This window comes from Branchiostoma lanceolatum, chromosome 15, assembly GCF_035083965.1.
Source record: "Branchiostoma lanceolatum isolate klBraLanc5 chromosome 15, klBraLanc5.hap2, whole genome shotgun sequence".
NCBI classification, from domain to species: Eukaryota; Metazoa; Chordata; class Leptocardii; order Amphioxiformes; family Branchiostomatidae; genus Branchiostoma; species Branchiostoma lanceolatum.
Window position 1 is genome coordinate 7,583,254 of NC_089736.1, and position 21,939 is coordinate 7,605,192.

The 21,939-nt window shown below is 44.8% G+C and overlaps 1 protein-coding gene across 2 annotated transcripts in view; it reads left to right on the plus strand.

The window, feature by feature from the left end:
• The first annotated feature begins 357 nt into the window (after positions 1-357).
• LOC136420710 (protein Wnt-3a-like) overlaps positions 358-21,939 on the plus strand; it is a 30,647-nt gene continuing 9,065 nt past the window's right edge. The window contains exon 1 of one of the 2 annotated variants that reach the window (XM_066407795.1): positions 358-798. In XM_066407795.1, the coding sequence (XP_066263892.1) occupies positions 707-798 (92 nt within the window). In that variant the 5' untranslated portion in view covers positions 358-706. The remainder of the gene's footprint in view (positions 799-21,939) is intronic. The other variant, XM_066407794.1, reaches the window with a different exon arrangement.

Sequence of the window (21,939 nt, forward strand, 5' to 3'; positions counted from 1 at the left end):
CTTTCTCAGACAGGTGTGAACTAGGTACAAGACAGGACAAGATAAAGGGCCGTCCTTAGGGCGGGGCAGCGGAGACGAGTCGTCAGATTCTTGTGCTAAACTCTCACCCTGATACCCATCTTTATGGGCAGAACATCGACTCTTCCATGGTTTATGGAGCTGCTATGAACCCGCTGTATAGGCTGTAAAGTATCGCACACACGGGGGGCTCGCCGTTTGTGGTTTTTGTAAGGATTATCCGCAATCGAGTGTAATATTTGGAAAGGTTTCAGAGACTAATCCCATCGCCAGCGCGCCGTAAGCTCGGTCGGGGGGTCGGTGTTGTGGTCTCTGTTTGTGTTTTTCCACTTGAGCAGTAGGAGAGGCGCGGGGGTTGCGGTGGATGGGAAGTTTGCATGAGCGAGGCTTGGTATCGATTTAAAGGCCGAACTGAGCCTGGGTGGCAGCCGTGATTGACACGACATGCTTACCGATTTGTAGATGCCCCGTGGCGGGGAAACCCTCCCTTCTGATTGGTCGGTCCTCCCGCGGGACAGCCAATCCCGAGGCCCGCGGGGGGCCTCCCTCATTTTCGCTGCTTTAACTTTTGGAGGCATTCTTGAGTGGCGCTATTATCGGAGGTTTGACCGCAGCCGGGTGCGAGTGAGCTACCGTGTCGACCGAGCAGGTTTTTCGGCATCCCATTGGAAGTACTCCCGAGCGCGTTATGGATTCAGTACGCTGCCAGGTGTCGGTCTTGCTCCTGTTCGTCATTTGGTCTCAGACGGCGGAGGTCGGCATGGGTTCTCCCGGGTGGTGGTAAGTGTCTTCCGTCTCCCAATCTGTCTGTTGGTATCGTAATAACTCGGGCCTGATACAATTATCTATCCACTATGTGCGCAAAACAAGCCTTTCTTATTAGGTTATTTCAATACGGCGTGCTCAGAGACCCAAACAAAGCCCGTAACACGCCGTACGTCCGTGCGAGTGGCGCGCAGGACAGGGACGGGCGCAGGGCGGGTGACTCAGGGCTGTGCCGTCGCGCCTCGAGCGCGGTTTTGTACCTTTTTGTTGAGCCACTTCCTATTCAATATCTAGCCCCAAGTGCACTTTTATCTAGACCCTTCGCCCAAGTCTGTTGTCTATCTACAGGCATGTTATATCTCAGCGCGGTTTATAGTCGAGTAACGCGATATTGGAATATCTCGCTAAGTATTGACGATAACTATCGACTAAACCACCGATATGTCACACGAACAGTATCGGCTAGACCAGGCCTAGCCAGCCGAAGGTATGACGAGACCGTGCCGGTTTGCCCTGACGGGACGAGTCGTCTTTCTGGTTAGAAGATAGCCGTGTGACAAGCCCCGTGATTAGGTAAGGGTCGCAGGGCCCTTTCTTTTGTGGGCTATTACAGCGGCGTAATTTGGTGGCAGATATTGGCAGCGCTGGTCGGCACCGCCACGGGCGCTACAGGCGCAGAATGCCGCTGTGCTGCTCTAGGAGTGACGTTCTCTAAAGCTCTATTATCCACTCAGGTTTTGACTCTGATCTTACAGCGCGCTTTTTACTTCCAACAGCGACCAAATTGAGCGTCATAAGAGCATTTGAATCCGCGCAGGATCATGCATGGGGTTCTCTTTGGGCTGGCCCAATTGTCATGACAAAGTGGGATTCGTTTCGCCTTTGCCCGTCGCTTTCCATATAAATAGTGGTGCAGGCGGGAAGCGGACGGGGCAGGGGGAGTCGTGCAGGTGTTCTCGCGTCTACGGGCCCCCGCGGCGCCGGACACGGCCCACGGCTGCTGCTGGCACCCGGTCAGGGCCGCCCCGCAAGCTTCTGCCAGAAAAAAAAATGGAAAAGTTGAACTGTATCGGTGGGGGGAGCGCGCTGAGAGAAACACTGCCTTGCCAGTGATGTATAGACACCAGCAGACTCATGTTGAATACTGCCCTAGTCTCGTAAACAGGCGTTTACGCTCACGGCTGTATTTTCATGCCCCAGAAATAGAAACCACAACACTCGATGTCCTTTCCGAGCAATAGAACCCTTCTCTACCCACACGTTATTCCTGCCTCACCTTGGCTGAGCCGTGATGCCGGGTTTCCCTGCCCCGCTTGGTTGTTGACTAAACAGTTTGTTAATCGCTGCCCGGCCACGGATGGTGGGTAGATAACGCCTTGTGACAGTCGTCAGGCCTTTACACGTCTAACCGTAGCTTACACGGCATCTAGGCTATGTGTAAACAATTACAGGGCGTTTCAGACTGCTAGGTTGTTTGTTTAAGAAAGCCAAGGCTTTGTTTTCGCTTTCTGAGCCCTGCGATCAGGATTTGTAGACCCGTCTCTCGTCTAGAGGCAGGGCACGCCCTCGTCGGACGCTGTCCGTGCGCGTCTGCTGCCGAGGATTCCATTTCTGGCGATCACAAGTTTGATTCCCACCTCGGGGCGAATGTAATCCATCCGATCGGCGACATGGAAACCAATTGACCCGGGCTCACCTTCGCAAGAAACATCAAAGTCGAGCTCGACGTCTCCCGACACGACAGCCTAAGCCGCGAAGCGTGTAGTTGTAGGTCAGGAAAAATCCCACCACAGATCTCCAGATAATCTCGATCACAATGGGGTAGGTGACGGCGGAGAATTATAGTTTTTAACGTAAACCACTTACAAAGTAGCTACTGTTGAAAAGGGAGGTACGAACATAAAGGCTGGCGAAGTTTAGAGACGAGGAAAGGTTTACCGGTCCAGCTAAACTTGCACTTTAGTCAGACTTTGAAGATGCGCTTCTTCCGATAGCTACTCTCCTGCAACAATAACAAACATGAGATAAGATCAGGTGCGCCCAGGTGGGCAGGTGGAACAGGTAATGACAGGACAGGTAAGGCGGGATGAGAGAAGAGACAGGGATTGGTGCGTCTTATAATTCTAAGACACGCTGTCAAGGTTGTCCCTTTATCGTTCGGTATAAAAAAGGACGGTTTCGGGGCAATGACGTAACGTGACAGAGACTTCAAAGTACGTGAACCGTCCTGGCATTTCCTGTTTAAATATCATAATTAGGGGCTTGTTGTGTCGACTCCGCACCTGTAGCTTGAAGGAAATTTCAAGAGCGTGACTTCAACATATCTTATCCAATAATGTCTTTCTATTTCATCACTTCTTAGTAGCCAGAAGCGATGATACCTATCAAAACAGATGATTGTATTTTGTGTTTCGCAACCGTTTTCCGGATCATGACTAGATCATGACACGGAAGGTTTACGCGAAACTTTAATACCGTGACGACTTTATCTCCGTCTTGCCCTCGCGTGGAAGTCACAACAACCCAGTCTTGAAAGCGTTATCATTTCTTAAGAAGCTGGGCTCCTTGAGTTGAAGTTCATGATGGCTGCGGTGTGTTCTGTGTCCTTTTCACCCCGTCATGTCGCACACCTCCGACTCCCCCGGCTGATAGTCTCATACGGGAGGAATGTAAGTTGTATACAGTCGCGCGACTTGGTGGCAAGGAATGGCCGCGAACAAAACCGGCAATGTAGCAAACTTACCCACGAAACGCGCGGTAAAAGGCACTGACGTGTCACGCATGCCGGGGCCGGCTTTGTTGGGGGGCGTTGTGGGTGGGATTGGGTGGTGGTTGAAGTTAGGGGACAACATTGGGGAGGGGCAGGGTGGGGTGGTGACCCGCTGTTGTGGATAGGGAGGGACGAAACCTTAATCTCCAAGCAGATGTGAGGAAGAAAACGAAACAGACTGGAGAATGTTACAACCGACACTTTCTTCGCCAGGTCAACAATCAATGTCATTTTGCTTCATAAAGTAAAAGGTAAATTTGAATTAAGGTAGTTCCAAATAAAGGTAGTCCCAAAGCCTTCCTGAGGCCGTAGGGGCAGTGGGTTGTTATCCACTGTGTCTTGAGCACGGTATTCGAAGGTGGAGCCCATCCCTTTCCTTCCAGCGCCTTTTACCTCCCCAACCGAAGTCAGGTACTCATTTACACCTGGGTGGAGTGAGGAAAGCACGTAAGTCGGTACTTTAAAACATATGGAGAAATCCTCAAAGCGAAGAAAACATTTCTCGGAAGTTGTAAAGTAGCCAGTGTTATGCCCGCCATGTCCTGTGAGGTCCACCTATAGTTATTATTACCTCATCCGTCATCAACCAAATCACTGTTTGTATTTTACCTGTCTCTTTGATCCTATTGGCTGTCGTGCAGCTTGTTTTTACCGCAAATGACAGCCTTAAGGACGTTAAAACTGCACCTCGTATACTTAATGATAGTCCTTCATTAGAGATGAAGTCATTTTTGGGGGAATGTTTGTTGTCTGTTAAGCTGCTCTTTTGTAAAAACAGATGTTGTCACTCACTGAAGACAATCTAAAAGCACGTACAAAAATGTCATTTTCTTAGAACGCAAGATGCCTTTACTTATGATTGCATCCCGAAAGGTCTTGTAATATGTTGCTACTCTACGCTTGTCTAGTGTTCTAGCTTCCGTTGTAGACGTCACCGAGTTTCTTTCTATAGGCGAGGTGAAATGGGTTCTAATTGTATGCTTCGCTAGAAAAAAAAGACAGAGTCTACAAGGGGTGCTCCTGGCATTGTGTCTTTGTAAAAGCGCGGTCCTGACACATGCCCTATGTCAGACGGAGTCTTTCTGAAGGTCCGTGTCAGGGCAGCCGTGATTCCGACAACAATGTACGAACAGATGGGGAGCGATTACAGACCGACCGGGACAAAACCAGCCATTATAAATCACAGAATCATGCTGTAGGAACATGGTCTGACACAGCGATGGGGGAGGAATATACTACACGTAGAAAGCATTTTGCAGCCTTTTAATAAGACCCTTTTCACAATGGGGTTTTGAATACGGCTAGACTAGACTTGTGGCGTCGGGTTGGCGTAACGTTTAGAGTGTTTGGTCCCGAACCCAGAGGTTCGAATCCTCTGACATGCCACTGATGTTGTGCCCTTGAGTTGAGAAAGGCACTTTATACGACTTTCCTCACTTCATTCAGGTGCAAAAATGGGTACCTCACTTCGGTTGGGAAGGTTAAACTTAAAGGCGGTGGAAGAAGAGGGATGGGCCCGCCTTCCAATACCCTGCCCTAGACACAGTCGATAACAACTCACTGCCCCTGCGGCCTCATAAAGGCCATGGGCTACCTTCACCTTACACTAGACTAGAATTTCAGTCACGTCCCTCACCGTTGTCAATGTGTCTCTCGCCTTCATCCTCCAGACTTTGACCATCTATCTGTATACAAAAGCTCTAGGATTACCAACAGATAGACCTAACATACTATGTGTCTATTTGTTTGAATGTTACATTGATTGCCCAGAAAAGGTTTACCGCAGCGTGCAGTGACATTAAGCGAACAAAAGGATGCTGTTTTCTGTTTGGGCGTTTAAGACATGTTAAAGAACACCAACTATAGAGCTAGAGGTTAGACTACAAGTTTGGTGGAGTGTGTACATAACACTGGGATTGTTCAGTGTTTCAAACGCGGTTCGCTAAAAGCTTCCCGAGTGTTCTAGTCTAGCCTTAAACAGAGGAGTCCTGTTGTCATCCTTGTGTCATGTTCTTCAGACAGGAACGAGACGAAATGAACACAGTTTCTTGAGACAGAGTAGTACCTTCTACCAACCAGCTTTGTAGAATAAAAACGCACCAAGTAGATTTCCTGCTGAAGTTGCTAGTCCTAACCTACTTCCCTTGAAATGTTCTTGTACATTATTTCCGAAAAAGAAGTCAAACCCAGCTAGTTTAGATATAGCCAATAATTGTATTTAGTACCAGTAGCCTATTGTTACAACAAAGTCAGACACAGTTTACTGACGCATGTATGTTTTTCTCTATGTTTTTACCATGTATTTGCAATTAGCCCAAGGGCATGAACTTGCAATAAACTTCTTATTATGTACGATATACTGTATATACTAGTAGTACCGTATTCGCTTTTTCTTTATTATACATTCAATGTTCCAATTGGGTACAAAGACTTTTACTTAAAACGACATGAAATGTCTAGTATTGTCTACACAAAAACAGTAAATTTAAAGTTTCAAAGTGCTGCATACTGTAAGTCACGATATTACCCCATACCGTGTAGCTGTGTGGTATGATGCGATGCTTGCGTCCAGCTATGTCGTTCCTCGTCTATTGTTGTTCCCCCCTCCCTTCTTTCATCGATAAGTTTGTTTTTATCAGAACTGTGAATACGGTTGGCCTGAAACCCGATCTGCCCGGAAAGCCGGGCCAGGCCCCACCTGATATCCCGTGTTTTGTCCTCACATCGCGCCCATCGCACGGCTGAGTCCACTGCCCCTCCCCGCGGTGTGTTCTAGCGGCGGGCGGGGATCGGGGGGAGGGACGGGGAGGGGCACCCAAACATAATCGGCGAGTTTTCAGCAACTATCGCTCACTTTGCACATCACTGGAAGTATCGCGGGCGTCCAGCTGAGATGTAGTGCGTCTGCTGTGATGCTGTCGTACGATAGGTCATATGAAGTGTAGCACGACACTTAATTCCTCTTCATACACCCACAAAATGGAACTTTACCACGATAGTTTTTGCTTTTGTAAAGCGTGCCTATTTTAATGCCCAGTGCGTTAGTGCGATCGTTTCACCTGTTCCAATATGACACAGAGACTTTTATATGTACATAAACTAATGTACTAAATAGTACCATTTAAAAGACGTACGCAAAGTAGAACTAGTTTCTTCAATCTCTAAATCTACTTCAGCCGCAAAAAACGTTACGATTCTTAAAAAACTATACAGTCCCTGCAGTATTGTCCACCCTAAGTTTAAGGCTGCGCCAGGACACAGCCGTAATACCTAATATTGGAGTACCCAGGAACCGTCCAGACCAATCTCAGAGAGCCCGGTAAATCAGAGCTCCCTCCCGTCTCCAGACAAGCCGGTCTAATAGACAGAAAGACGGGTGCCATCTGTCACCGCTACACCGGACTTGAGGCCATCACATGACCCATACATGATTATCCTTTACGAGACCTGGGAAATTGAAACCGCTTCTCCAATACAGACAGACAGAATCAATCTTCAAGCAGACGTCGAAGGGAATTTTATCATTCTCCAACCTGGGAAATGCCAGACTGATTGAATCGCGCTTTTAGCGGGGCTATTGCAGCCTCGGATAACGGAGTTTGAGTTACACAGACCAAGAAAATGCCAAAGAATAACAACCTGTTCAGAGCAGTTGTGACATGAATGCTGAAGAACGCTCAATGAAAGATTGTGCGACACGGAAATAACGCTGTGAAAATTGAAGCGATGAAACTAAAATCCTGACAACACACGCCCTAATCCGAACAAATTGAGAGATCATGCGGTACTCAACATTCTAGCGGCGTGGTCGATAACTGAAGATTATTGGTCAATTTCCGTGAAGAGCCCTGCATATGATTCCTATAATGAATCTTGGTGTGAATTGGTCGATGGTTGTAATAGGAGTGCTTGTCATTGCATTAAAATTGGGATCTACACTTAGTGTTAAATGCTGGATAAATCTGGCAATGGTTGCTGGTTGCTACACATGTGTAGTAATTCGGATGTTAAGCTTTATTCTATACCAGAGTTGCCATACATTGTACCGTGTACAATTGTCGCGCAGCATAGTTCTTCTATTCATCTGTGTGGCCTGACTACACATGCTACACATGTCGCTCTGACGTGTACACGTCATGACTACCATCAGCCCTATCAGGCCTGTAGGGATCAGGTGGCCCTGATGTCCTCATCTGTCATGTGCTGAGTAGCCTGAACAGCATCAGCCACACCCGGACCTGATGGACCTACTTACACCCCAGATACCAGCCTGAAGTCACACCTGATAAGGACACATTTCTTACGCGTATTCTTCACACAGGGTGAAAACAAAACAATGTGAAACGACGTTTAGATGATAAAGTACGTTTGAAAACAGGAAAAGAAAAATGAGATGGTTTCCACAACCCCGTACTAAAGTAATTATTTGACACCAATGAAATGAATGGAAGAACGAGCAAATAGGCAAATTATGTATGAATATGGCATAGCATGCCTGTACATGGATTAAGGGGATATACAAAATCCCTAGGGCCCTTTAGAAACATTATCACGATGATAAGTCATATCAGCATACATAATTACAGAAGAATTAATCTATCTATTCGCATCTTAGCACCTCCTTATATGGAACAATTACATCCTGCCTTTCAACATTACTTTATAGGATTCCTGTAGGATTGAAGCTTGTACTATGATATTAGAATATAGATTTGATAAGTACATACTATTGTGTGTTGCCTGATTCCTCTAGCTGGGTAGTTGTAAGAAACTTTGCTTGTTATTGCTGGTCGGATGCTGGAATGTAGTTACAAGTAGTGTATCCTATAACCATGAAGAATAGTCACTTCAACACACACCAGGCTTGTTGCGAGGCCCATAGTTCTGTCAGGGATTCTGTCTCACACTCGGGATGATCAATGTCCTTTCCGTCGTTGATCACAGGTGCCTGTTTTATTCTCACCAATAAAGATAAACAAGCGGCGGTCCAATTAGCTCGGCACGCCGCCGGCTGTCAGTGACGTGACGGTGGTACTGACCAGGAGCCCAGCAGCTGCTGCGGCAATCGTGACCATGTCCAGGTCTTCCCCAGGACTTCTTGGAGGGAACGTGAAGACTATAGTCTAGAAAAGCATGGACGTTTTTATCAGATAAACCTCCTTGAGGAAAACAGTGTTAACCTTCTAACTGCTGCCTAACTCTGTAATCAATAGGGAACCGGGGGCCAAACGGCTACGTCAATGAGCTAAAGGTTAAGGAATTCGCCTGATATGTTTTGAACTCTTCTGTCATTGATGATGGTGACTCTGTTTTTGCTACTGTAACGAAGATTGATTTTGCCATCTCCAAAACTTGAATTGACGCAGAAGCTCATTCGTCACTGACTCTACGTAATGGTAATTGAATGAAGAACACAAACTCTATATAACGTAACAGCAAGGGTGTTCAATGATAGCATAATGGCAGACATAAAGAAAATCCTCTGCGGCGTATCTGTTACTAGTATTTTTCAGTTTTAATTTTGAACCCTACGTTGCATCACTGGACACTGTTAGTAGCTACATTTTGGGTTGGCATGTTTATGAAGGTTAGACATCTAGGTGAGCAATATACAATCTCCAAATCTTATCCAGTTGCAGAGATTGAATTGTTTTTAAACACATTTTAGGTTGAATGACACCCATATCGTGCACATATTGAACAAGTCCAGATCTTGTTCAGGGCTTCTCGTGGTGGTTATTGCTCCACCCATAGTTGGCGTTGAAATTAATTACCGACCCTTTCCCGAAGATTTCCCCTGAGGTTGATATGAAATTTGGTCCAGTAATGATCTATTGTGTTTTTCCTCCAGGGGTTAGCCCTGTCAGCCCCAGCCGGTGTCTTTATTTCGGGCTGATTTTTTTTTGTGTGGCGTTGATCCAACTCATCAATAACAATGTTGGAATGATAGCCAGTAAGGAAAACAACAGATTAACGTCAGGGAACTGCAAAATGGCGATCCATCTCGGTCTGGTGTTGGGTTGTGGCTATGGCTCTTGCCAGTATTAATGTGATGCAGACCAGTGCATTGAGACTGATGTACACGGTGTTTGGATACATCACAAAGGTCATATCAGCTGTCAGATATTGGATTGCTTCTCATTTCAGTTACATCACCAAAGTCTGTTGAGGTTGCAGGCAAATGTACTGGCGTAAACGAGAATTTCTGACCCCCAAAACGTTTTAAAAATGCACTTTTCTGTCATGCGGTTGTTAGTATATTTCCTGCCATACATTTCGTCTTCCATTGATTCACTCTTAAGCTTATAGTCCTAGATATTTATCAGATTTAGTTTATGAATAGTCCTGGATATATCCGTATCAAATCATCATTCCATAGCTGTATTTATCGGTGGTTGAGAAGATCAGATATTAACCCACGGCATAACTAATGCGCCTATTGTACACACATTACAGGCGGGAGTGATCATTATGATAAACGTTCTATTCAATTGATATTTTGTCCTTTATCAGGGAAAGGCCCGATGAAAGCCCTTATCATTATCCATTATGATCTTTATCGCATAACAATCGGGTCCGTGAAAGCCGGAGAGATAATCTGCCTGAAAACAACATCCATCACCCAAGTAGTCAGCCGGGTTTTTATTGAACCGACGAGGAGGTTTCTCTTCATAATACATCGTGCCGCTTGTAGATGTCTATCGTCTCTCCATCTGTCATTATGGCTCTGATAAGACGTTTTGTTAAGCCCTCGGTCTCCGGGTGGATTAAGACATTTTCGGCTTTTTCTTTGTCGTCGATGCAAGACGTGAATAGTTATAGTGATTCTACTAGCCCGAGGCCAGCCATGTTTGTTTTTAGCTGGTTTAAACATCCAGCCACTCCCAGTACGTACGTACGTATACGAAAGAGGTTCTCGATTCTACATCCAGCTTCCTTTGCTGAGCAATTCATGGTACGGGAACGTTTGGGGGGCGGGCTAGATGTTGGAGGCGGGCTGAATTGTAAAGGGGGCCGGTGGGTGTTGGGAGGGAACAGGCCTCTACAGAGGCCAGCACCCATGGTACGAGACAAAGTAAACACCGAGCTGATCTGACATTTTCTGCGTCGCATTTGTACCCTGTGAATATCGCTTGGCAGTCTGATTACCGTGGATTCAACCTGTTACGTCAAGAAATGACCAACACATTGTTGGTTATTGACTTTTGACTAAACAAACTAACATGATCACTATAATTATAAGTATTGACGATATCATGATTATGACTGCATTGGTTGTTTATTTGTCATCATAGATATCTTCACTATGTGCTTCCACAGTTACCATATACACTGTTGATGAGCTCTTCAACTGATATTGTCATTGGCGATTTGGTAAAATCTCTTGGACACAAAACTATCCACAACTTGCAAAAGTGTTAAACTTTGTATCTTGTATTTGTAGCTGCAGAATGGTTAGGCTCTAATACTGAGAAATGGGCGAGTTTGCATCGTCATGCAGAAAATTGAATTCCTCCCCGCTACGCAGATAACATCTCCCCGCCAGTGAAAAGGAGAATGTGGCGAGGGTACTGATTAGTGCGCAGGATGGGGAGATGTTACTGTACAGGTGTGCATCCATCATGAAGATGCTCACTGATGACAGGACTGTTGAGATAACCTTTTTATTCATGGAGATAAGATACCATCCAGCGCGTGAGCACGGCTTTCACACGATCCCAGCACTCGAATTTTACGTTTGAGGAGATGCTAAGAATTTGGAAAATCTTATGAACTTTAAAGGAAAATATCTATAGATCTAAAAATAGTATGTAACAGACAAAAGCATATTGTTTCAACAGACGGGTGAAACGTTGCCCTACATTTACTGTGATTTAGCAATAGCTTCAGCCTTGATTGTGTATGTAAGGTCGATTGGACTCTCCGAATTCACACGCATGTCATTCGAATGTAAGGGGACCGATGTTGAATTCAACATCTTGTCATGTATGGGACATCTGTCTGATTGTCAGTTTCAAGGTTTTTTCAAACGTTAGCAAAGCTTGGCTAAACCACTAAGAAGTTGATACATACATAACCAAGAACTAAGATGAAGGTTTAAGAATGAAGATTTCCTCCTTGTGCAGATGCCTTTGATGACACCTTTGATGACACCGGCGTTAAGCACTTGATTTGAGACGGATGATATCATATACGTAACTGTAGAGGAATATCATTTATTCCGCAAATGGCAGCTACATCTACTCGTATTGTACAACGGCCTCATTCCTTTTTGTCGGCGACACTATTGTTGTTTCTCCACAAGAAAGGAGCGGGTTTATCTGTACAATGTACCAAACAGTCGGCTTATTTGCTTGTACTAGAGTCAAAGGACAATGGCATTGGGAGGTTCCTGGCGGTATTGTTGGGTGGTTGATGTGTCTGAGCCAGGATATCCGCTGAAAGTCTCGGTAAGAAAAGGTTTCCCTGTCGCTGGACTATCATGTGGTTTCATCTTAGGTGTGGGCAGAGCTTTGCCGATCTTGGTGGTAGCGACGCCCTGTAGAAATCACCAGAAAGCGTCAGATTTAAAATGATGCTAGTGAGTTTTAGCATTGGCCACATTTCCCTTCCCTGTGACAATAGTTCGCCCTCATCTTCTATACGGGTCTTGTTTGGAACTTTGTTTTAACTTCTTGCATGATTGGAAAGCAGAAATGGTAATGGTCAGTGTTGTTTATGTCAGGAAGCATTGTGATGGGGGGACTGATTTGTTTTTCACTGTTGTTATTAATGGCGACATGCTGTTCTGAATACCTACCGATAATTTCGCAAACTTTTAGACAATCGTCAGCTTGTTGATTTACGAACCAGAACCGCCCCGAAACCCATAAAACGTTTATTCTCGTTTTTACGTCTTTCATCACTTCATGTGGAAAAATGCCGTAACAAAAGGATGCCTGCTATCTTTTTAAATGAAAAAGGGTATTTTTCCTTATCTTCTTGTAATTAGGTCCCTTTACAGCGCATGTCACTGTATCCTTGAGGACGGTTGACAACTGGCAATTAAGGTCGACCAGGGACGTCGAATGCCTTCGGGAAATCTACGAAGGTCTTGTCCTGTTGAGTTCCTCGGAACAACTCCACAACAACGTGATGTCCATGTATATTAGAAGCTGAACCCCATGCAACTACCGTACGGTACAGACAATTAAACTATATGGTCTGTAAAGCAGGGCACAAATGTCTCAATTTTTCAGGTATGACGATAAGTTGCCGTGAGCCGATGAGGAATGTGATAAGACTGTAAGGCAGGAAGACATGACCCGCGGACACAATACGACACCGGGGTCGGAAAACGACACAGTGATATTTTACTCTCCAGCGATGGGCCTCCGTGAAAGTTGATACACCAACTATCATAGCAGATCACAACTGATAAGTCATCGCTTCCTGTGTCAAGCCTTTTACAACAAGACGTTTAAAAGGCACTTTGTCTGTTTTCTCAATGGTTTAAGGAAAAGGGTAATGCTTCCATAAAACATCTTAATGCTATTTTCTATCCTTCGCATCTTGGTTCATTATTTGGCCGCATTTAAGCGTATGATATGTCGTCTTAGAAGCATAATAACATACATTGTATGCAACTCAACTCCTCCAAAGAAAGGGGCATCCTCTCCATCTCTCATTTTGATCGGCAGTGGGCCGTACATTCGTGTTACCAGTGACAACTGCCACTGTAACCTGCTGCAACTCTTATGACTAATTCTGTGCAACCTTTTGTAACTCGCATGACTAACGTAACGTTGTGTAACCTGTTGTAACTCTTCTGACTAACGTTGTGTAATATCTGTTGTAACCCTTATGACTAACGCTGTGTAACCTGCCGTACATATAACTGCTATGACTAACACGTGAGACACACACCAGCGCCAGTCTGCCCATGACATGCGCGTCTTCATTACTGCATAATTGAGACGGTTTGGACGTATTTCTAACCACTCGTCGGACTAGAACAAGGTATCTTCTCCCGGATCGACATCTACCCAGCCGTGCACCCAGACGGGCAGCCGCGAAGGAGCGCCCACAGACAGACATGATTTGATTACCGGGATAGAACGGTAGATAGCTCTCCCTATAAGGCCACGGCCATGATAAAGGATGGTAGTGGCGTCAACGTTGGACGTCCTTAGAAAGTCTGATGTTTTCAAACATGATATCGGTCTCAAACGACATTTTGTGGACTCCGTTACATCATTTTTGTCCAGCGGATGCTGCCTGTAACGACTGACCGTTTCCAAATTTTATCCAGTTGACTGAGTAACTGTTACCCTGCGAATCTCATAGCTAGGATATGTAACCTTCATCGACGTTTCCGTTACTCAAGTTCTTGTTATTTGTATGTACTCTATTCAATGTAATTACTCTATCGGATCATGAGTCTTAGTTCATGTCATCTATCTTTGGGTACGACGCAAATTTATGTGAAACAGCTTCGTTTGCTACGCGGGTTTGTCTGAAGATGGCAGAAAATGGCATGGTACTGAAAAATTCTACAGCTACGCTGGTAGCATATCGTTGTGGTCTAAGGAGAAGCAGAATGCAGGGAACTTTGACCACTAGTGTAGATTGTATTGAAAGATTGCTTAATAGTAGCTGTCAGTAGTTCCTTCAACCATGCAGAGCTAAAGCCAGAAGCTGCCTGGTCAACCCGACCGTTTGCCCGCGGGTGAACCGCTGCGGTGTTGACACAAGTTATGAGGCGCAGAATGCGGTTTAATGCTGATGGCTTTGTAAGTAGTTGAACACTGTCAGCCTGACTGTTTTACACACTAAACAGTTGCTATTTACACGTTCCACCGACCTTTACAGGTGTGCAGTGCTGTTGGTCTAGATCTTGAATGACGAGAAGGTAATTGGACAGGGGCGTGTCTAGAAGGGCGTAAAGGATTTCCAGCCGCATTCATTTCTTAAACCCACAAAGAAACACATATTTGGCATACTTGCCACCGTCTCCAATTGTGACATGTCAAGGATCAGTTGAATAATTCATAGAAGCAAACGTTAGTAAACACGGCAGTAGTGCGTCGTGTTGGTGGGACTTTAGACCTACAGTATGTCTGTAAACACACGTTATATCACCCCAGGGTCAACTACAATGCAGGTATAAGATGTCAGACGTCTCCTCACGCAAACGGGCCATCCATTGTCGAGGTGAAGCCGGGAAATAAAGAGAAGACGCGGCCAGAAAGCTTTCAGATCCAGCGAATATCGGCGGCTCAAGAACGCGTGAAACGGGACAGGCTTTCAGGGGGTCTGCGCAGGTGGCAACAAACAGTCTCGCTTTCAGCCTCAATTTCTCGCCAGGTGTGGGGCGGACCGCCGCCATACCTGCTGTCTCACCTGAGGAAACCCGTCTCATCATGGTCTTAAAGGAAGATACCTTTTCAAACACCAACGAAAGCACTGAAATATGGCCATGTTAGATCGTAGACACAAGCGAAAGTCTCGGCCATACGATAGCCTATCCTATTTTCAAGCCAATAAGGTATTTACTGTTGAGACAGTAACCCTTTACTGATCATCTACTGTTTCCTCCCCGGTTTTATTACTGATCTTTTACTGAAACGTACTGCTCCCCAGTGTAGTTCTGGTATTCTCACCATCAAAAACGCCTGGCGCGACATTTTCACCAACGAATAGGGGTTTCCAGAAAATCAAACCAACTGTTCCAAGACTCTTGAATAGTGCAATCTTTTGCTAAGAATCTGATGGAATGCACTTCTGACAGGGGAAATAGACAGTAACCTGGAATTCTTTTGTCGCAGTAATATGTTCAGTCAGCCATCAACGCGCCTGTCATCAAAATCTAATAACCACATGTCAGGACCACGCTGTGGAGAGGACGGTTAGGAAATCAGCTTAACAGATCTGTTATGTGCAGGACATTTCCATGGATGGGTTCTTCCTTGTGCCCTGTTTTCAAAGTGACCTAAAGGTTACCAATCCCTCTCTCTCTCTCTCTCAATGTCCCTTTCTTATTTTCCAGTCGTTATCCCTTAGATAGATAGACAGATAGAAATAAACTTCCTAACACCTGGCGTGATTGGTGCTTAGTGGTGCTTTGGGATTCCCTGACTCGGTCACCAGAAAAGGTCAGCCACCGGTATAAAGGCCTGGATGTTGATGGACAAGTCTACAGGCACACATAGACATGACATTCCATCCTATAGGGAATGTAGCAACAGTCTTGTCTGTCTCACTGTCCATTCTCCAGTAGCTATTCGTTAGGTATTACATTTAGAGACTTTTAAGTCCAACTTGGCTCTCTTTTGTACGATTTGTTAGTCAGTGCTCTGAAACGACCCGAAGTAAGTATAGTAATGTCTTTGTAACACGTCATTAGTCATTACAACTCGATCTAATCACTGTTGAGAGAATTCTAATGGGAAACTACTCAAAACATCGCCTTGTCGTAAGTGTTCCGAGAAGAACGATTGGCATGACTCAGTGCAACTGGCAGTTGTCAGTATACTGCAAACGTACAATTATTACAGATAATAAGCGATGTGACTGTGTCAAGGATGCTTTTCTTTGATGATATCGCGCTTTTTTTTAAAGAAAATGCCAGAGAATTCTTCTCTTCTTCCAGACTATGTGAGACACTCTCCCTAAGGCACACACCAGTGCGCTAATGTTTCTTCTCTTCTTCTGTGTACAGCAAAATTAGAGGGTGCATGTTTGTTTGAAGAGTTTGTTCCCATGCCTTCAGAAGCTGCGTGCCGCCGTGCCTGCGTGTTTCTGCCGGCGGGCCCGCCCCAGCCCTCCGGCCCTACACCTGTGCGGCCTGGTCCTCCTCAATTTCCACCGCCTCTAATTGTGGTGAACAGCACCGTTTGTTCTCACCTGCGCGGTATATCACCGTACATCATCATAATCACCCCCCTCCCCACAACAAAGACTCGGACTCAACCGCCTGGAAGAAGCCATCCCGGTTCACGGGACAATGCGGGGTAATGGTGGCCGCTCGCCCTCGGCACAATCTTTGGAGATGATCGAACCGACTTTGCGACAGGCGAACCAGAGGGGCAATTTTACGGTAATTAATCCGAGCCATAAAGTTGCCACTTTAATGTAGTCTGTTCAATCAAGAAGGGTCTACAAAGATATAATCTCATTGGTTCCATATTCCCATGTTGGCTAAATAAAACACGATCAGCCAATCAGAGTGAATGATTTGCCCAAGAAGATCGACCGGCTCGCTCCTCCGCAAAGCATTCTCCTTATTTGATCGATGTATATTACTTTTTCAGGAACTAAAAACGACTCTGATAATCAGACGCATCCTCAGAAACTTTTAAGGACGACGTCAGGCAAACGTTTTATAGATGTTGTTCACCGGATTCTCGAATATTCCCACCCAGTCCCGAAGAATCCCGTGCCTATTGTGCCCACGTTGCGTGATTAGTCGTAATGTCGGGGAGCAGGGGTGTAATCTACGGTGTAATTACTCCGAGACTACCTGCTTATCTGACGGTTTGCGATGACTTCAGCGCAGCTCCTAAGGCATGGCGCAGAATGAGTCCCCTGTCATTAATGCCATACTTACTCATTAACTGCTTCTGTGTAATTAGCGGGTGATTACGGTGTTCTGGGCGGCGGTATTGTCGGGGGACCGGGAGGGATAATTGTCCGCGGTGTGCCCTGCCACCTGAGTTGTACGTACGTAAGCGGAGAGGAATTTGCACATGCATCTAGGTCGGCTTGTACTATCGCACTGCAAAGTCATGCTTCCGTATAGACATTTCAAAGACTAAAATGTGGACAATGAAAGTATGCAACAACAGTAAGGAAAAGCAAAAAATAGTAGGCAAGATAAGATAGTGACCTCACAGAAAAGAGACGATTTTCTTTGATACATGTAAGGGCCCGATCAGTATTGTCGTACGATAGGTTCACGACGGCAAAAAGGGGAATTCTTGTCTTGAAACAGTCGTGGATATGTCCTACAGCCGTCTTGTGACAGAAACAGTTGCCGTGGATTCTGGTCGATTATCGGTTCTGTCATAGCAGGATAAAATCTTCCCATCGAAAAAACGCTAGTCGACTATGGCCGTGTTTTTGATTAACAGAAGACAAATTTTGTGTCTGCGACCAACCCAGACTGCACGGCGGCAGGCTGGTAGCAACGTAGATGAGACTGTTTCTCACTGTTAGACAGATAATGTTGTCTTCAGGTCCTTATTAGTTCTGAAAAACGGCGTGGTTGGATGATGTTCAAATCATCACATCCAATAGAAAAACAGCTATGGCATCAATGCAGCATCAGATCATCTAATAATGACTACAGTGCTTGCATTACATTGTATTACATTGACGGAGGCAATTACATTAAACGTTATTTGGATAAATATTACAATATGTGTAGTAATAATGTCGATACTGGTGGATACCAACACGTTAGGAATACCATTGTTAATCCAATTTACCTCTGGGGTCTACCTACGGTTGCAACAGAGGTGACTTAAAACCAAACAAATTGGCGATGATCACAACGACAGTGTGCGCATTGATACCACAGAGGATGTGGTTTTCCTAACATCATTTCACTCTTGACCTGACGTGTTAATTTGTGTAACTAAAGCCGATGCGTCTGTCCCTCTTCTTTTACACCAGTTGCTAATAGCGCGGAATCACAATGGCTGGTTCCGGACCAAATTAATTTTACCAGGAGAGTAATACGTCACATTTCATTCCAGTATAGTCCAGTAAAGTTTGGTCATTTCTTCAAAAGTTACCATAGGCATTGACAACGACACAGAACTACAGCCGTCCACCTTAATGTTTAAGTCAAATTTAAGACAACATCACTACTTATGAAACCGATAATAAACAATGAAGATTCTCAGTAAGACATTGGAAAAACAAGCAAGGAGGTTCTACATAAAACCTTCTTAAGATAAGCTTTTGATATCTTCTTCCAACGTACCCTATGCATTCCCGTATTAACCTTTCTTCAACATTATTCGCTGACGCATTGCTCATCTGCTATGTATAGGTATGAGAATGCTACATGGAACCTGCTTGAGATTGTCTCATCTTTGTGAAGTTTGTAGTTAAGTTTGAATAATGAATTACATCCTGACTGATAAGATCAGTGACCAGTGGGTGTTGTTAATGTAACGGAAAATGGAGCGGCGCTATCTCGGCTATTCACTCAGCAGATATGATGATTTGTCAGTCATTCAAAGCCATGAAAGCCTCAGAAAGGACGCGCAGCGATCCGTGTGATTCAGACCCGAGCCTCCTGGCGACGGCTGATAGGGTTCAAGACGAGGTCAACCCATTATCTCCGCTATTGTTCTCTTGTCAGGTAGCTTTTGTGTGCCAAGGGTGATACTGTAACTATATTTTTCAACGTCCGCTACAACAGTAGTTTGCTTTAACGCATAATACTACATCGTTGGTGCTCGAAAATCACAGGACCAATCGCGAGTAGCAATCCAGAAAACCTCGGATGTTTTGATATGGGAAAACTGACTTAAGAACTCACAAGAAGCTGCAACTTGGAGCAAGGAAGTCAAGGAGACGACCTTGTGAATTAATTGTAGTCTTTGCAGACTTTACAGGTGTTAGAAGACACGTCATCATAGAAACAGATGTTGTACCTGTACAAGTCGTTTGAAACTTGCGTGTACGCTCTAATGTACACCGACATATACATGCCTTGCACCCCCTAGTTGTTGTGTATTATTTACTTAGACGTAATCATAGGCTTAGTACTACTAGTATACTATGCAAGCTTTCGGCAGTATTATTTGAATAATATGGATATAGCAATGATATGAGGAATGGATACATGTAGCTACTTCCCTATGCCACAACAGACCAGTTTAGAGAATGTCTACCAGAGGAAGCTTCTCGACGTTTTCAGGATGTGCGATTGTTGGATGAGATAAGGAAGGGTGCGTAAACAGCCCTGGGGGTGCCGTGTTTTGAGGTAAAGCTGCCGAGGTGTGTGTGGTCCGGCCCTACTATATTTACTGCGGTCATGTATTGTCAGTATTAAAGACAGGGGATAAAGCTGACTTAAGGACTCTTAAGAGAAAGTCGGAACTTCAACGTCATTACGTTCTTAGACATAATTAAAGGAAGGTTGAATTCTTCAGGTTTCTCAGGATCTAAGAGATTATTTGTTGAATCTAAAGAATATTATATCTTAGGATGAATAGGATTGAATAAGGAATGCTGCCTGTTGTCTACTAGAGCCTGTTGTGCTCATGACAAAGTGTCGGCATGGGTAAAACACAAGGCCGGTACATGTCTGTATTATAGACTGTCTCTATTCTTATCGTCCCATCTCTGAATGCAAAGTGCATGATCAGTGACCCATCGGTAAGGATAACTCTACAGGTTAGGTCAGCTATGTGATGCTCCGTATGCCAACAATAGTGTCACATACTCGACAAATACAACAACACAATGGCAGATGATACGTATACATTTTAAGAGCTGGGTCATCAAAAAGGTTTCTTTACTGTTAACAGCCATGATGTACAAGTCAAGTTGTCTCCTACACTGTCTGGCGGATGTACAGTTGTTTGTTTTGTAGGTTGTCTGTGGTCACAACTATAGTAATCCGGACTTAACATTATAGAGTAGAGTCGCTAATGTGTGGTCTCTACAAAGATTCACCAGAAGTAAACAAGCAATGTGATAACATTCCTTCTGAAATTGGCTAGCTTTTCATCCCGTAGTGTCCTAGCACTAAGTTCTGACGCCCCCACCCCTCCCACTGTGGAGGTGCATGAAGGTCCCCTGTTTCCCACACATCTCTCTTGCACTTCATGTAAACACGTCAACGTCTGCTCTCTTGGGGGCGTCACGAGCTGGCATCAACCTCTGGAGTTGGGACTGACTGTACCATGGCCTGATTCGCCATTTCAGCATCCAACACTAATATCATTGTTCCCGTGACACCCTCCCCTCCAAACTGGACCTCTGGGAAAAACGGCTAATGCCGACAGGACACTTCCAGTATAAATAAAAGTTATCGATTGATTGATTGATTGATCAGTGAATAAAAATACTCTTTGTAGTCTGTACACATCCAAGTGTTTTATTCAACCGACGTTTCAGTGAACCTCTGTCACCTTCCTCAGGGAAGTTCTGAGTGGTTCACTTCGCACTGCAGCTATAGGTGGCGCTGCTTACAGATGCGGTCCCATTTTTATTCAATGACTTATCAACCTGATGAAACTATTCTCGGAAACATCCAACACTATCAGGGTAATACCAATTTGGACAGTAGAGTAGTGCTATCGAGTAGGAAGTACTTATAACGTTACATGTAGAATGAATGAAGTGGCTTAAGGGCCATTCATCATGTTAAAGGCTTTGTTGGTGTCCTCACAATCCACTTCTCTAAATTTAGAAATCGTCAGCTTTTGGGATGGGTAATGGGAATACCCATACTGATAAAAGGTATTTACCTACACCTAGAGTTAAACCTGTGATAAGCAAGGATTCAAAGGTACGGATATGGGATGTATGTAGAACCACCGTCCACTTCGACCATTAGCCAGGAGCAGAAGGTAATCCATGTAGTTATCTGAGGACCCTTTCAAAGAGATAGGCATGGGAAAACCAACAGCTATCAAAGCTATTGTTAGTTTGGGGCCACTTTGGTTGAATGATGTAATGTATATGTCCTCAAGTATGTACAATGTAAGAACCGCACTCTTTAATTAGAGGCCATTGCCGTCTTGGTCGTTATGCCGACACCGTTTTGTCCGCTTCTCTTAATGACACACGCTGCGTTTTCAATAGACATCTGCCGGCGGAAAAGTCAATAGATTTTACAGTCACTGGAGAAATACAAACATTTTCTACATCAGTTCAGTTCACTTCAGTTGTTACATAATGTGCATAAAGGGCTTTTTTGTGTGTAAATGGTTGAAAGCATCGAAGAGTCGAAGCTAACTTCCAAGCCTTTTTATTATGACGTGGCTAGCGTTAGGATTGCCAAAGAGTTTGGTTCCACGAATTTTGTGAAGACAATTTTTCTTCACATGTTCAAATAATAGGTAATCTGATAGGAGTGTCAGTGAACACATGAGATTGGAACACGAGCTTCTGAGTTGTTCATTACGACATTTTCACCGAGCTAATAGTAGCTAAAGGCAGTTCCTTAGCCGTGAACACATACATTATAACTCATTTCTATTCAACGCCTTGCTCACCAGCCACTATACCACAATTGGTAAAGTGCAACATATACAAAATAGTGGTGGTTAAGTTCCTTGCCCTTGTTTTAGAGCAAAATGTGATGAATGGTCGAGAAGTTGCTTTGCCAAAACAGTCTATCTACACTTGCTCTATTTCCGGTACAGCCATACATATTCTCC